The sequence below is a fragment of the Spermophilus citellus genome (genome assembly GCF_964194105.1).
Source record: "Spermophilus citellus genome assembly, chromosome: 2".
In the NCBI taxonomy this organism is placed as follows: domain Eukaryota; kingdom Metazoa; phylum Chordata; class Mammalia; order Rodentia; family Sciuridae; genus Spermophilus; species Spermophilus citellus.
In genome coordinates, this window is record NC_138183.1 from 1,943,886 (window position 1) to 1,960,420 (window position 16,535).

General features: G+C 63.5%; 1 protein-coding gene across 5 annotated transcripts in view; it reads right to left on the bottom strand.

The window, feature by feature from the left end:
* Positions 1-545: 545 nt before the first annotated feature.
* The window catches only part of KCNT1 (potassium sodium-activated channel subfamily T member 1), a gene marked incomplete at both ends in the record, with an annotated part of 57,409 nt that continues 41,419 nt past the window's right edge, over positions 546-16,535 (bottom strand). For 4 of the 5 annotated variants that reach the window (XM_081280988.1, XM_081280987.1, XM_081280986.1 and 1 more), the window contains 14 exons: positions 546-666; positions 787-871; positions 3,943-4,005; positions 5,355-5,679; positions 6,381-6,401; positions 6,705-6,830; positions 6,964-7,047; positions 7,396-7,497; positions 11,454-11,565; positions 12,502-12,636; positions 12,823-12,894; positions 13,277-13,449; positions 14,421-14,526; positions 15,841-16,075. In XM_081280988.1, coding sequence (XP_081137114.1) covers positions 546-666; positions 787-871; positions 3,943-4,005; positions 5,355-5,679; positions 6,381-6,401; positions 6,705-6,830; positions 6,964-7,047; positions 7,396-7,497; positions 11,454-11,565; positions 12,502-12,636; positions 12,823-12,894; positions 13,277-13,449; positions 14,421-14,526; positions 15,841-16,075 — 1,760 coding nt within the window. The remainder of the gene's footprint in view (positions 667-786; positions 872-3,942; positions 4,006-5,354; positions 5,680-6,380; positions 6,402-6,704; positions 6,831-6,963; positions 7,048-7,395; positions 7,498-11,453; positions 11,566-12,501; positions 12,637-12,822; positions 12,895-13,276; positions 13,450-14,420; positions 14,527-15,840; positions 16,076-16,535) is intronic. The other variant, XM_081280989.1, reaches the window with a different exon arrangement.

The window sequence follows — 16,535 nt, forward strand, 5'->3', positions numbered from 1 at the left end:
GTGCCTCAGAGCCGTGCCGAAGTCAGGAGGGCACTGAGCGGGGTGGAGGCCACGAGATCACACCGACCGTTCAGCACCGGCAGGGCTGTGTGGGACTCCCCCGCTCCAGGGTCCAGACACGAACTCCTCCCCACCCGATGCACCCCAGTCCCTCCAGCAATGCCTGAACATGGCCATGTAGAGCAGTGGGACCCAGGTGGTATCCAGTCCCTCTGTCCCCTACTGGCCACCTGCCCTTCACGTTGACCAGGCCCCGGTCACGAGTTGCGGTACATCTGTATAAGACATGGACAGTACAGGTTTGTAAAAATAGATTAAAAACGTTTCCCGCTAGCCTCTAGGGTGCCTGATATGGTTCCGCGCCTGGCCCTGGGGTGAGGAGTTCTTTCTGGGGTCAAGTCCTGGAAGCCACCCTGAATGAAGTATAGCCTCCCTGGGCCAGGCCAGTAACGGTATCTGTGTTGCTCCCTCCTGAGTCCTTCCTTTGGACCCCAGGCAGGGCACAAGGTCCAAAGGATGCCCTGGTGTGGGTTCCTCAAGGTGGCTCAGAGCTGGGTCTCGTCTCGAGTCTCTGGGTTGCAGGAGGACAGCTTGTTGCTACAGCTGCTCTTCCGGCTCTGGGAGCTGCTGGCCACGTGGGCCAGAGGGTCGGAGCGAATGAGATACCTGTGAAGCATAGAGGGAGGGCCCTGAGGTGCAGGACAGCCCATTGGAGTGCTCAGGTCCCACCCGCCCCACATACCCAAGAGGTCCCTGGCTGCCTGGGGAGGGGCAGGTCGCACTCACACAATGTCGTTGGGCTCCAGCCTCGTGTCAGGCGGGGGGTTGATGAGGACGTAGGAGAGGGTGTTCTGCTGATCATTCATCTCGTCTGCAAAGGACAGCCAGGTGGCGTCACTGCCCTCTCCCCACCCTGGCTCTGCAGGGCCTGAAGGAGCCAGGGAGCTGAGCATCTTCTCAGCCGGGGCCAGTCCCCCTGGCACTGCTGGGCATTGATCTCCAGCCCCTCCCTGCACTGAGCAGGGGTCAGCTAGCCGAGCAGCCAGCATCGGGTGGCATGTCAGCAATGCAGGGCCCTAAGCAGAGGCTCCAAGCACATCTGCCACCTGCACAGACCACACACCTGGCATCTGTGCCTGATCATTCCCATGTGTGCACCTGTACGCACCTACTGTAGCTGCACGTGCCTAGACACGCCTGCACATACCACCTGCACACCCCTTGGTGTACCCTGTGGGACCACGCCCACTCCTGCACACAGATGTATACAGCACGTGCCTGACACACCTTCATACCCACCCACACCTGTACACACTTCACCCAACTCTCCCACCCTCCTTGAAGTGCCCTACAGATGCCACTGTCCCTGGGGACCAGGCAGGACCTCTCCCACTGGGGCTGTGCCATGCCCACACCAAAACTAGCATGATGTGCAGCTCACAGGGAAGCTGTGATTCCAGGAGCACCCGGTCATCTCACAGGTGTCTTGCACCAGGTCAGCAGGTGCCCTCGCCAAATACAGCGACAGATGGCCATTAAAGGCAGTGGCCCTGAATTCACTGGCTTCAGTTTACCCATCTGATGATGTTGGAAGGCACCCTGTGGCCTCCAAGGACAGAGGACAGTGACCTGGGACAGGGCACCTCTATCCAGGGCGCTTTCATTTCCTTCCTCTGCACCATCCCCTCCCCTAAAAAGGGACAGGGCTCTGCAAAGCTGGGGGAGCTGCTGTGAGCAGCAGGTGGGTGGGGGGGGAGCAGGGGGCATGTCTGCTTGGAGCCTGGCCTGCTGCCTCAGAGCCACAGCAGGCACTGGGGTCAGAGCCTCCCCAACTGGGCACGAGCGGGTGAGCAAGAGGGTGCAGGCTGGAGTCAGCTGGTGGGCAGCCTCAGCCAGGAGGCCAGCCATATAAGCCACACCCAGAGCCGTGTCGGCAGGAAGGATGGCCTGGTCACCCTGCACCAGCACAACATGGGGCCATCTGTCCCAGGAGCACAGCTATTTCTGCCCTTTTCCCAAAACCCATGGTTGGGTCCCCTTGGCCCTGGTTGGAGGTGCTGCCCTGACTGCTGTGGCTTGTGCTCAAGGCTGAGGGGAGGCGTGGTCTCCTGTGACCATGTGCACAGCCATAGCTCTGAGGTAAGACAAGCACAGGGACAAGCTGTGTGGGCAATGGGTGGCAGAGGTGGCTCGTACACGGACCCTGTACTCAGACCACAGTCACTGGCAGGGCACCATGTTGTGACGTATGCCCAATTGTGACACTGGAGTCAAGGGGCCACCAGTGCATTCACCCTGTAGGCCTCTGTGCCCAGCAGCTGCACCTTCAAGGGTGAGCCCCTGGGCCCTCCCTCTGTGAGCTTGGGCCCCTGGGCCCACTTTAGAGGGTGTTTCTGAAACTAGCAAAGCTCGCGGAAGGCCAAGTCAGGCCTGGCTCAGTACTTCTTGGGGCCTGGCTCAGTACTTCTTGGCGGAGGTGGGTTATGCCAGGCTCCAGGCTGGACAGAGGGGCCCGGCTGGCCTGAGTTCTTATTAGTTTTGTGGGAGGCAGGGAACAGGCACAGGTGTGGATGGGCGAGGTAGGGCCTTTGCTTCCAGCTTCCTCAGGAACAGCCAGGCACCCCGGGCTGCCTTCCATGTCAGGTCACCAAGGTGGCTCTACCTCCTTCCTCCTGTCTCCCTCCGCATGGGCGTCCACACACTCCTGCCCTCACTCCCCATGCCAGCCTGAGTTTATCCCCACCCTAGCCTCTGAATTGGGGGTTGCTTTTCTGCCTCCTTCCAAGGGAGGCTGTGGAGAGCGGGTAAGGTGAGGCTTGCTCCCTCATCTGTTCGTTGAGTGGCCTGGGGTGGATGCCCACCCTGCTGGCCAGGCTAACAGGGCCACCTTGCCTTCAACAGGAGACTCCCCTGGTTTTCCCCTCCAGCGCCCTAGCATCATTGCCCTGACCAGCACGCAGGTGGTGACACACGAACACCACAGTGGGCCTGTGACCGTGGGCAAGTCTGGAGCTGCCTGAGCCCATGCCCGCCACCTGGCCCAGGAGCCACGGCCACAGGCAGTTAGTGGTGTGGCCTGGGTCTGGGCTCACGGGGCCTGGCAGAGGCCACTGTTGCGTGGATGCTGGTGTGAGGCTGTGGGTAAGGGAAAGCACCGCCAGCAGCCTTGCAGACAGGCCCTGCCTGAGCTAACTCCATCTCGCCCTGTGTGGAGGCGGGCACCAGGGCAGGCCCAGAGGCTGCCAGATGGAGGGGTCCAGCAAGGTCACGGCCGGGACTCTGCCCTGAGCACTGAGCCCTCGGGGCCGGTGCAGGGCTGTGGGGAGTGGGGTGGCCCTCCGCACTGGAGGACCCAGATAAGAACTGAGGTGATCAACTTTGTCCCAACTAGGCAGGGGGAATTTCTCTCTTGGGGTCCCAGTAGGGGATGGAAGCCAGCTGTCCCCCTGGCTCGGGCGGTACACACGCTCACTCTCCTGCAGCTCAGAGCAGAGCAGCTCCAAAGCCCCCTGTGTACTGGGGCATTTTTCAGCCCAGGCTTCACCCAGCCTCTGTCCAGGGGGCTCAGGACCTTGGCTCAGGGGCCTCTGACATCTCATGGAACCAGCCAAAGAAGCCACCATGGCTGGGATGACCTTCCTGCCCAGTCAGGGCAAAGGCAATTGGCAGAGCTCATCCTACAGGGCAGGCCAGGGTGGAAGTCCTGGGTGGTCCCTGAGAGCCAGGCAGGCCCAGTCCTCCTGGCCTTGAGTGGCACAGACCCACAGCTTCACCCGACCCACGAGGATGAAAGGTCTAACTGCAAGCTTGTGAGGCCCTGCCCGATATGGAGGAGCCTGGGGCCCTCTCTCATCTTTCCTGACCTCTGCCTGGCCTGGCCAGGGCAACAAAGGGTTGGCATGTCCCCTGTGTGGTGGTCAGTGTTCACTAGAGCAGAATTACCTTGCAAATATCCCAGGTTTACCCGATTCATGACATCACTGGCTGTTAGATTTGCTACGTCCTCTATGGAACACAGGGGAAAGGCACAGACAGAGACGGAGGGGAGGGGGAGAGAGAGAGAGAGAGAGAGGTCAGCAAGCAGTGGCGTGGCGGGCAGCACTGCAGGCAGCTGCACACAGGGGCCATCCACAGGGGGATGTGGTGGTCAGCACTGGCCACCTTGAAAGCGAGTTGATTGCCAAAAGGAAGCCAGCCCTTCTGTGCCAAGCTCTGGTGGGTGGGCAGGAGCATGTAGAGACCAAGGGGGACACAGGGCAGGCACCAGCTCTGGGGTTGGCCAGGCCAGGGCAGCCTGGACTCTCCACCTGCCAGTGCTTGGATGGGCCATGAGCATTGACCCCTCCATGACCCTGGTGGTCAGACCCCCAGAGGCAGTCACAGCAGGGACAGTGCATCCAGGGACGCCCTCCAGTGTCCAAAGGCTGGCCTCGGTCTCCTCGGACTCACCCCCCATGGAGTAGCTGGCAGTTGAGGCAGCTCAGTGTGCCCAGGGGTGCAGAGCCAGCACCTGACCCAGCCCCAGTGGCCCTGGGCAGCCCCTCTACTGGGGGGGGGCAGTGGGGCAGAGGAAGTAGATGGGCCTGGGCAACAGATGGGTCCCCAACAGAGCCTGAGGGAGGCTGGAGCAGCAGGAGAGGGGGCAGCAGTGCAGCTGGAGCTGGGTCTCAGCATCCCAGGAAGAGAGGGTGCTCATGGTCAAAGTCACCAGTGTCACCCCCAAACATGGCATAGAGTAAGGGGGGTTAGCTGTGGGAACCTACTCAGAGATGGATGCCTAGGGGTGACCTGAAGCAGCAGAAATGGCTGGCCACACCCTGGGAAGGACAGTGGGGCAGGTGGAAGGTGCCCTGGATGGGCTGTTCAGTGTGTCCCTGAAGACCACGTGCCCACGCCTCCTGCACGGAGACGGGCTTGGGGCTGGGCAGCGCGAGGTGCCCTGTGGTCTCTCTGCCTTGTTTCTTTTCCCCATGAGAATGGTCCCTGTGTTCCTGCTGCCCAGTAAGACTGGACTTAGTGTCCTGTCTGCCCCTAAAGGAGACTCTGGGGAGATCACCTGCCCCACCCTCCCCACCTCACAGCCTCCTCCTCCAGGCTACAGGCAGCCGAGTCCGGTCTCCTATTAATGGACAAACAGAGGCCCCCAGCCACTCAGTTCTTGGGGATCCTATACCCTCCCCAACCAGGAGAGCCCTGGCCACTGCATTCCCTGCTCTCCACTGAGCAGGGCTCTCATGGCCACAATGGAGCTGGAGCTGGCCCTGCAGTGAGGGACAGGCAGAATGGCCGGAAGGCAGCTGGACGGATGGATGGACAAGAGGGTGCCACCACCCAACTCTGCCCGGCGCCCTTACCATAGCCAGTGGTGGGCAGCCCCAGGTGCTTCATGCGGTTCTTGACCAGCTCGGAGAGCTCCTGGCGCTCAGAGCGCCGGTAGAGGCTGAGCCGCTGCTGGTTGACCCACTCGGTGGCCGCGGGTACCTTCCCTGTGTGCTTGGTGCCCCTGCGGCTCAGCTTCCGGGCCCACTGTAGGCTCTTGCGCCGCAGAAGCGGGTGCTCGGCAGGATCGCCACTGCTCGTGTGGCAGCTGTGGCCACTACCAGGACCGGTCCGTGTGCCCCAGGGCCCCTTGACCTCCCGTGTGTCTTCACGGTCCTCCACGTTCACCGAGACCTGGGACTGGGGGTGGGCAGCAGGTGTGGGCTGGGGCAGGGGCCAGAGTGGAGCCGCAGGGAAGGGAGGATGGGCCCAGGCGGGGTGCCCCAGGTCTGCTCCAGGGACGGGGCTCCGGCCCTGCCCCCAGCCTGCGGTGGCTGAGCCGACTGCCTTAGCCTCTCTGGCCCGCGTTTCTGTGGGTCTGCCTACTCCCTCTAGGCCCAGCATGTCCTGGCTGTTCACCAAGGGATGGTGGCTCCTCTGTGCCTCAGTTTCCCCAGGGTCCCTCTCTGCCACATCCTTGAGCAGTCAGCGAGGGCAGCAGGGAGTGTGGCTGGATCAGTGTGTGAGTGGGGTGCTATGGGAGCCCTACCAGGCAGCAACTGAAAGGCCAGGGGGCCTGGGGATACGGGGGTCAGGCCAGACCTTGGGGAGACCCACTGTGGTGGGGGTGCAGCACGTGCTGATGGTGATTGCCGCTCTGGGAGCTGGCACTGGACCATTGGGCTGGAGCAAGGGGTGCATCCAATGTCCCAACCCATGGGCCACTCCCTCCAGCCTGCTCCCCAGGAGGAAGAGTCCCTGAGCTGACCTGTGGCTGGCACAGGCTCCAGCCCCACTCCCCAACATGCATTTCCCAAAGCCCCAAACCAGTGGGTCCAATAGGACCTTCTCCATGAAGCAGAGGGTTTTGAGGGTCAGCAGCACAACCAAGAGGCGCTCACCTGGGCTCTGAGGTCATGGGGCTGCAAAGGAAACCAAGGGCCGGCTGGAGCCTCGGGTGCACCTGCCCCCCCATAGTGTGACTCAGCCCCTCCCTGTCTGCACAGAAAGTGCTCAGTCAGGGTGGCCCACAGGGCTGCCCGCCTGTCCTGCGGCTCTCGGAGGCTCCCCTGAGCTCCCGCTCCCACTCAGGCAGACGGCAGCCAGGCTGCCTCGAAAGAGCGACTACATAGGCAGAGGCCACCATACCCCAGGCCCCCAGAACCAGAGATGGGACTGGGAGTCTTAGGGTGGGGGGAGGCGGGCAGGGGGGTGGCTGCATGCACCTCGGAGGTGAAGACATGACACTCAGTCCTGTAGATGCCGATGGGGATCTCTGCGCTGGAGGAGCAGAGCTTCTGGAAGAGGCGGCCGTAGGTGCGGATCCACAGGTCGTCCTCTGTGATCTTCATCTGCAACATGCCGGGAGTCCCAAGCTGGGGCGGGACACGGGTGGTGCCCAGAGCCCCTGGCTGCGGGGCCCACGGGCAGGGCCTACCACCTGCTCCTAGGTGGCGCGGCAGCCTGGCCTGGCCCGGGACTTACAGCGCAGAGGTAGCCGGAGCCCGGGGTGGTGTCGAGGCCCAGCAGCAGCCTGGTGATGCTGATCATGTAGTCTTTCACGAAGGACTGTGAACCGAGCTGTGGTGAGGCAGGCGCCCGGCACAGGCCTGTGGCGCCCGGCCTCCGTGCACCTGCAGGGGCCACCTCCTGGGGCCGGCAGAGAAGGCCGCCCCCAGGTTTGGTAACCCACGTGGCCAAACACGCTAAGTTGGAACAGGATCAGAACCCAAAGTGGAGCCCAGGGCAGCCCCCAGAGGAAGGGACCTCGAAGATGCTGAGGTGAGGCCCACTGCCCTGGGGGACTAGACGGGGGTTTCACGGGACTGCGGGGGGTGACCTGGGAAGGCACTGAGTTCTGGCAGGGAGACGGGACCTCTGCGGCGACCCAGCCCCCCTCCCTCCACACTGGCTGACCTGATACAGAAGCGTGTCCAACATGCTGATGCTGAAGACCCGTCCCGCAGCGAAGGGCAGGCGGAACATGAAGGCCAGGTTGGAGCCATTCTCCCGCTCCCGCTGCAGGAGAGAAGTGTCCTCAGACTGGCTGTGCCCACGCCCCACGCGCAGGGGCAGCCAGGGGTCAAGATGGTGCATCTGCGTCTGTGTACAGGCGCCAGTAATCACTGGCCAGTGGGCCTGGGCCCCAGTTCACACTCAGAGCCAGGGCCTGGGAGTGACCACTGGAGTCCTAAGGAGAGAGGCCCAGGGTAGGTGGACTTCCTGTACCAACCACCCGGGACTCTTTTTGTCTGGGGATGGATCCTCGGCTTTCTTTGTACCAGGCCAGCTCTACCTCTGAGCTGCGGCCTCAGCCCGAGCTTCTCAGTAATTTTCAATTGTAGACTGTATTTTGTGAATGACGGGACACTGGGGCACAGAAGCAAGGGTGCAGTGTGTACACCTGCTTGTCCCCTGGCACACAGTGTAGATGACACTCGTGGAGCATGGGGAGTTTGATGCAGCCACTGTGGGTGTCCCAGGGCTGCCAGGACAAGCCACCATGAGCTTAGTGGCTTAAAACAGCACACTTCACCTCTCCAGGTGCTGCAGATCAGACTGAACCCAGCGTCAGCAGGGCCTTGCTCCCTTTGGAAGCTCCAGAGGTGCTTCCCCACCTTTACTGTGTCCTGGGGCACCACCTTCATTGGCTCGTGGCCTCTCTGTCCATCTCCAAATCTGCAGTGCAGCCTCCTCCACCTCTCTGACCTCCTCCCTCCTGCAAGGATCCTATGGTGACGTGGGCCAACATGGACCATCCAGGACCCTTGCACATCTCCAGGCCCTCAGTTAATCCCATCAGCAGAGCTCCTTCTGCCACAGAGGTGGACACTTGGAGGCTCTGGGGACAAGGGCGTGGATATCTTCAGAGCCGTTCTTCAGCTGGCTGCACCCCAGTGGGGGCTCAGGTGGCAGGACATCAGCAGCTGAGGACGCGCTGCCCACTGCAGCCAGAAAAGCTTCAAATGCAAGACAGTGGGAAGCTTCCAGAGGTGCAGATACCCTGGCAGCCATTGCAGCCACCGGTGCCAGCCTCCTTCCCTCCAGGGAACCACAGAAGGGAGCAGAAAGCAGTGGCTACTTTCCCTTCTCACTCCTGCGACCCAGAAGAGGGGAGTGTCGGCAGGAGGGCGTGTGAGCCGTGAAACACAGGCGGGTGACCCCAGTGATTCATGATCTGTGTGTGCCCTTACGTCTAGGAGCAGACCACACATGACGAAGGTGGACGGCAGGATCCCCATGATTAAAATGATCGTTTTGCTTAAATCAGAACAGAACAAAACAGAAGTTAAGAAGAACCCTGGCAGGTCCAGAGAGACAGAGAGAGGAAGGCAGCTCTGATGTGTTGGTTCCCTTCCAGAGCCTTCTCCATTGAGCCCTGCCACGCTTCACCCTAGAGGGACACCTGGGCTTCAGTGGGAGCCAGTGCGTCTTCAAGTCTTCCCATGATGGTGAGGACGCAGGGACACCCCGTGAGCCATGAGAACAGCCAGCTGGGAAGTGGCCAGCCCAGGCCAGCAGTGTGGGGCCGGGTGTCCCTAGGTCAGCTGAGCCAGCCCAGCAAGGGCTGCAGAAGGGAAGCTGCACAGGCTAAGGCTGGGGGGACCCGGGAGCTGTGTGGGGTTGTGGGTGCAGGCGCCAGCCTCTGCTCCTCAGCCAGACCCCAAGGCCGTCCACCTGCGCGGGTGCCTTCCCATCTCAACACACCAGGGAGTTCACCTGCAACCACCGCACCTCCCCGGGGCACCTCATCTCAGTGCCAGAAATAGCTTCAAACTCTGCTTTTCTCGGAGGGGTAAGGCGAGTTCAGGACACCGCCTCCCAGGCGCACGCCAGGGGCAGGTCGGGGGCTGCTGAGGCCCCTCTTCTCCACACTTGCCAGCACCACTCGATGAGAGCTCAGAGCAGCAGGAACATTTCTACTAAAATAGCCGTCATCGGCTTCTTTTAACCCAGGGTCTCGTGCTGCCCACGTGCCCAGCTGAAGTCTCCAGGAGCCCCGTGTCTGAGGTGGCAGAGTCCCGCCTGGGACCCAAGGCCAAACTTGTCCTGGCAGAGAAGACAGGGCCCTGGTGGACCCTATAGACTGGCCCTCACCGGGGAGTGGGTGGGCAATGGATGGCCTCAGTGGCCTGCCCCACTCCTCCTCCTTGGCCTGAGCCCCCCAGCACCTCCATGTCTCATGGACCTCAACCTCATTCCAGCACAGAGGACCCAAGGTTGTTTCCTAAGAGCTTCACAGCCACCAAGGCCACACAGTGATGTCCTAGCCCCCAGCTGGTCCCTGTCACCCCTGTTGTCACAGAACCACAGCATGGGCCCATTCACTTTCCTGAATGAGGAGCTGGCCTGGCCAGGCAGTGCTTGGGGAGGAAGAGGCACAGCACTGGTGACGTCTGCCACAGCAAGCAAGGCAGCATGATCAGTGAGACCTGACCTACTTCTGGCCTCCTTGAGGCACAGGGGAGGCACAAGGCCCAGGAGGAGCTGGGCTGAGACCGGGGAGGGTGGTGAGCAAAAGCAGCACTGAGGACTGGGCAGGCCTGCCTGACTCATACCCGGTGCTGCCTGCTGGCACTGGGTCTTCCTGGTGCTCAGAATCCTGGGCCTGGGGAAGCAGCCAGGCACCCGGATACAGAATCCTGGGGCTCTGTGGCTTCTGAGGCCAGCCCTGACCTCCCAGTGTGGCCGCCCTCCGCGACCTCCTCCTGGGGAGAGCGTCTGAGCTGTCAGGGGTGGGACTGAGGGACACAGAGACCCACCCATCAGGGTGTGGGGAAGCACTAGAGCGGGCAGAGGCCAGGGCCTGGGTGAGCCTCCTGCTGTGGGAGTCGCTCTGTCGGCCTGGGGGCCGTCCACTGCCCACCTGGCGTCCTCTCACTTCTCTGGTGCGGACAAAACCCAAGGTCTCCGTGGGCCTCCGGGTCTGTAGCCGGGTGCAGCCCGCTTGCATTGTCCATCCAGGTTCAGGCAACAAAGCTGAGTCCACATGCAACGAGCCCTTGTCCCTTCTGCCTGGTGCCGACGGCCAGGACTGCTCCGGGGGCTTCGGCTCACAGGTCTTCCTGAGTCGGCCACACAGCCCCTGCAGCTCTCCAGAGAGGACTCTGGCCCAGACTGAGCAGCGAGCATGCGTGGCTTTGGACATGGTGGCCGTGACCTCCAGATGCCTCCTTGCCCACTCCCTGGCCTCCAGCTGCCCACCCTAACACATGGTCAGTCCTTGTGAGGACAGGTGTGCTGCCACTAGCCTAAGCATGGTCACCAACAGTGACCGTGTCTTCCCCACCCTGTGAGTCTCACATTCTTGGTGGATTCCTGCGTCTTTGGTGCGTCCCCACACCCTGATGGGTGGGTCTCTGTGTCCCTCAGTCCCACACCTGACCACAGCTGATATCCTGCATGGAGCCCCGAGGTACAGATGGGAGGACACTGGGTCCAGCTCTGCCACTTGCTCTGTCCATCACGGGACCCGAGGCAGGTTTCCTCCCCTTTAGGTCCCCACATGCCAGGCCCTAACCAGGGCCTAGGACCTCTATGCTACGTAGGCTCTGAACGCAGACCAGGGCAGAGAGCCCAGGGCTGCTTCCCGAGAGACTCATGCCCTGAGGCCACACTCAGCAGTGTCCTGGCCTCCCTAACTGGACCACCAGAGGGACCCAGGCCCCATTCACTGTCCTGAGATGGGCCCATGGTCAGGTGTGGGGCTCAGGTGGTCCACCCACCTGGAGAGCTCCCTGTGGGGCTGGAGCTATACTGGCCAGCTGACCATCCCAGGACAGGCAGTCTGGATTCTGGGTGGCCAGGGCCTGCTAGTGCCCTGTGGGATCTCCCGGCTCCAGGATCACGAGCCTTCAGCTGGGCTGTCCCTGGCCTCCTAAGCACCCACAGGAGGCTGCCAGCTCCCGTCTCTTCCTCTTGCTCTCTCCAGACTCCGGGCTGAGTGGCTGGCACTCAGGGCGGGGGCTGCTCACCTTTTCGAGTTTGGAGAGAGCCAGAGAATAGCTGTCCTTGGCACGGAACTGCATGAACCGCATGTTGGAAGGGTGGGTGAGCTCCGTGGTGATGCTGAGGCTGGGGAAGAGCCTGGGGAGGAGGGAGGGTGGGCCCTGGTCAGCTGTGGGGCTCAGGGTGGGTCCTGGTCAGCCATGGGGTTCAGGGCCGGCCCTGGTCAGCCATGGGCTCAGGGGTCTGTGGTCAGGGCATGGGGCTCAGGGGTCTGTGGTCAGGGCGTGGGGCTCAGGGGTCTGTGGTCAGGGCGTGGGGCTCAGGGCCTGTGGTCAGCCATGGGGCTCAGGGCCTGTGGTCAGCCGTGGGGCTCAGGACCTGTGGTCAACCGTGGGGCTCAGGGGTCTGTGGTCAGCTGTGGGGCTCAGGACCTGTGGTCAGCCGTGGGGCTCAGGGGTGTGTGGTCAGGGCCTGTGGTCAGGGCGTGGGGCTCAGGGGTCTGTGGTCAGGGCGTGGGGCTCAGGGGTCTGTGGTCAGCTGTGGGGCTCAGGACCTGTGGTCAGCCGTGGGGCTCAGGACCTGTGGTCAGCCATGGGGCTCAGGGGTCTGTGGTCAGGGCGTGGGGCTCAGGGCCTGTGGTCAGCCGTGGGGCTCAGGGGTCTGTGGTCAGCCACGGGGCTCAGGGGTCTGTGGTCAGCCACGGGGCTCAGGGGTCTGTGGTCAGCCACGGGGCTCAGGGGTCTGTGGTCAGCCACGGGGCTCAGGGGTCTGTGGTCAGGGCGTGGGGCTCAGGACCTGTGGTCAGCCGTGGGGCTCAGGGGTCTGTGGTCAGCCACGGGGCTCAGGGGTCTGTGGTCAGCCACGGGGCTCAGGGGTCTGTGGTCAGCCACGGGGCTCAGGGGTCTGTGGTCAGGCATGGGGCTCAGGGCCTGTGGTCAGCCGTGGGGCTCAGGGGTCTGTGGTCAGGGCGTGGGGCTCAGGGCCTGTGGTCAGCCAAGGGGCTCAGGGCCTGTGGTCAGGGTGTGGGGCTCAGGAGGCCTGTGCTCAGGGCCTGAGGCCAGCCGCGGGCCTCACCGGAACATGGTCTGCACGTTGACGATGGTCTTGGCGTCGGCCATGTAGTCCTCCTCCGCACTCATGGTGCTCTCCTTGTCCACCACCACCAGGTTGTCCGCGTAGATGATGCCGCACTGCAGCAGGCTGTCCAGGCTGGTGCGGGCAGGAGCCACATGGCCCAGGGACCCAGCCTACTTCCCCCCAGGTCCCTCTGGGGCCTCGGATGCCCTCCCCTGCCCCAGCCATCTGGGCCACCTGGCCGCGCCACCTCGGGAGAGCTCAGAGGGGACAGGGCTGCAGCGATGCCCACGCCCCATCCTCGGCTGCCCAGTGCCTTACTTGTCCACAGAGCCCTCCATGTAGTAGACCATGGGGAAGCAGCAGATGGCCTCCAGGAAGTGGTGGTCAGGCCTGAGGGGGCAGCAGAGCCTGCAGGTGCCATCTGCTCCATGGCCCACCCTGCCCACACCCGGGAGCAGGGGACCCCGGAACTGCAGCCCATTGGACCTGGGAGTCTAGGGGAGATGGAGGCCAGTGGGGAGACCGAGGCCCAGGCAGGACCTGCTGAGGTCGGACAGACAAGACCAGCCCTGGGCCTGCCACCAGGCCCGTGGCGGAGACTGGCCCTGGGTAAAAGGAGCCACAGGGTGTGAGAGCCGCGGGCCCTACAGCGGGAGTCAGTCGTGGGGACAGGAGGGAAATGGACACAGACCGTGAGGGAGGAGACGAGGAAGGAGGGCCGGGGAGGAGGGGCACCAGCTGCAGGCCAGGCGGGGAGGCCCTCAGGGCTCACTTGTTGTCCAGTAGCAGCACGATGGGGTTGAGCTCTTTGCGTGAGCGGTAGTAGGCCCGCAGGGGCACGATGAAGTTGTAGAGCCCGTTGCCGGCGGTCTCGGCCGAGACGATGATGAGCTTGTTCTTGAACCCGTAGGCCTTGGCGTCCTCGTAGCTGTTGTGCTTGCAGCCCTGGGGAGGGCCAGAGCCTGTCACCTCCCCACACCCACCGCGGTCCGCAGGAGCCCCCAGAGGCCACAGCTGTGCCCGCTGGTGTGCCTCCAAGGGCAGCGCTGGGGCTCGGGCGAAGCCAGTCCCCGTGAGCGTAGGTTTAGCCACAGCTGCCGACGGGCACACCCACATCCTGGCCAAGGGCCAGAAGCCAGTGGCCTGGCCCAGGCACCTGGTGCTGTTCCCACCACACCCTTCCCCTAAGAGCCCTCAGGCCCTGGGCAGGACCGGCTGGGGCATCTCTGGGGAAAGCACAGCTCTGCCGGGGGACGGTGGCATGGGGGGTTCCCAGTCATCTCATGCGTGAGGACTGATGGCCCATGAGGACTGCCTGGTGTCCCATGGGTGTCAGCCCTGGGAAAAAAGGAGTGCACACGCCTCAGACCCGTGGGCGAGTGGAACCCATGGTGGAGGGCGCCATCTTCTCCGCAGAACAACAGAAGCCGCGAGGCGTCTGGGGCCAGGAGCAGCACAGGAGCCCAGGGTCCTCCCCACGCTCCCCGCGGGGCTTCGACAGCCTCCCCAGAGCACTGTGGCCAGGGACACCCAGGGAAGGCTGAAGGCCTGAGTGCCAGGCTCCCCAGGGAGCCCTGCTCAGAGGTGACCTGGGCTCCAGGACCATGAGCACCTCAGAACAGACACCGCGCCAGGCCGAGGTCCTGCCCAGCTCTGGCCACAGGCTGCACCAGGAGAGACGGCCCTGGCGCTGCAGGAGTAGGGGTGGATGGGGAGGCGCCCACCCACCCTCAAGCAGTCCAGGAAAAGTGCCTCTTAGGAATCCGGAGGCCAAGAGCCAGGACGGTGGGGTGAAGGCCAGGCATCCGGGAGCACTCTGTTCTCACCCTCAGGGCACTCCCCAAGTCGGCGTCCGGATGTGAAGGGGGAGTGGGAGGCAGGGCTGCCCTGGTGTCTGGCCCAGCGGGTGGCCTTACCTTGTCAAGACGAAGACAGCAGAAGGGCGCTTTCACCGGCAGGAGGTGGCACAGGGTGGGGGAGCTGCCGATGTAGGGCGAGTTAGGGGGGTAGCCCTTCACGTACCTGGGTGGAGACGGGCCCTCAGCATGGCTCTGTGGCAGCCATTCCAGGGCCACCACTACCGGGGGACTCAAGGGTGTCCACTCCATCCCCGGTCACCCTCTGCTGGCCAAGGGGTCTGGCTCGGCTGTAGATCATCAGCACCTGGGACGCAGTCCTGGAGCCTGGCCTCTGGCCACCAGCAGGACCCAGCCAGCCCAGGCAGCCACATGGGGGACGAGACCTCAAAGACGAGCCGCAAGGCCAGGGCCTCCACCAATGTCCTAGGGTGGCTCAAGGCAAAGGTGTGTGTGCAAGGGCCCTTACCGCTGTGCCCTCTCCCAGAGTGCCAGCAGGCCTGTGGGAAGGGTCACTTCTTCAGGCAGCCCCAGGGCCCCCCAGTGGTCAGACCTCCAGGGTGGGGCAGGAGGTGGCCTCTGCCCTGAGACCCCTCTCTCCTCAATGCACACATTCACAGAGGAGCCTGGGCAAGACCCTGAAGCCAGGGTAGACCCAAGGAATCTGACCACCCTGTCGAGTTCCCTGACACCCCAGCACCCTGGCCAGCGGGCAGACACTGCGGCCTTGAGTCCTGCCTCAGTGGCTTCCCCTGGGCCAGGCTGGTCTCCCCTGCAGGCCACCGACCCCTCATCCCTGTCCAACAGCTCCCAGCCCACACCACACTGTTCCCTGGCTGCCCACCACATTCCCCTCAATCCACCTCCAGGGGCCTCCAGATGGCAGCCTCAGGGGCAGCCTGCCCGTGCCCTGCCCTGCGGGGCCTCGAAGTGGCTCACTGGCAGCCACAGGCCATGGCCCTGGTGGTGGGCACCACCTGTCTCCTGACCCCCAGCGGGAGGCCCTGCCTTCCAGGGCAGTGAGGGCTGACCAGTTGCAAGGTGCACCTGGTGCTGTGGATGCTGCCTGAGTGCGCACCAGCTGGTGGGCAGGCGGGGGGCAGAGACTTCTGTGGCAGAGCTGCTGTGGGGCTGGTGCCTCGGGCAAGGACGGGTCTCATGCTAGGGTGGCCTGGCCCCAGTACTGGCCCCACTCCTGCGAGCCCCCTGTGGGGTCTGTGAGCCCCCCAGGAGGGGACCCACCCCACTCAGTGCTGACCTCCAACCCTGACTGAGGAGAAGGGGCACAGACCTGCAGACCCCTCAGCATGCCTCTGCTCAAAGAGCTGCCGGGACCAGGGCCTCAGGCACAGGACAGAGGTCAGGCACCTGCTCTGCCGTTTGCCGAGCCAGAACTCCCAGGGAGCCAAGCGCCCCCCAGGGCCTTCAGCCCCCCAGCACACCCACCCACTGAAAGCTCAACCCCTGCAGCAGCACTCACTCGACCACGGAGAGCCCCTCGTCATCTGAGGGCGTCACCTCATCCTCAGACTGGTCACTCAGCAGGTCACAGGGCAGCAGGGTCGAGCTGTCTGCCAGCTCCAGGACCGGGGCTATGCTGGGCCGACGGCTGCCTGAGCCGTTCTCCGTGGGCACCATCAGCTTGTTGCCCCCGCCGCCCCCACCACTCTGCGAGGGACGGCACTCTGTGTTCTGTAAGTCCATGGCCACTGTCCCTGGAGAGAGTGACTGAGCTAGGCTGGTGGCCCCTTCCCACCCTGCTGTTAAGGCTGAGGACACAGCCAGCCTCAGAGACCCCGGCTCATGTCCTGGCCCCTGTCCTACAGCTGCGTGGCCTTGGGAGTCTCAGCACCCCCTAACCCTGGGTTTCCCCCTTTGGACAAGCAGGACGGGGCCTCTGGGTATGGTAGCCCCAGAGCCCCCCACCTCTCAGTGGCACCACCCAGTCAGTTGCTGTAGTCTCGTTACTGATGGTCTGAGGGTGGGGGCTCTTGGGAGCTCAGGAGCCCGGCAGCTGGCCATTCTGCTCTGAGGACCAGCCCAGGTGGGGATGGCCATGCTGAGGATCAGAGGGGAGCTGCAGGACCACTCTGTACCTGCGGACTCTGCCTTCCCACTATAGCCAGGGACTGCCAGGTGGGGGTGGAGGATGCGGCCCAGGGTGCAGGGCTGCAC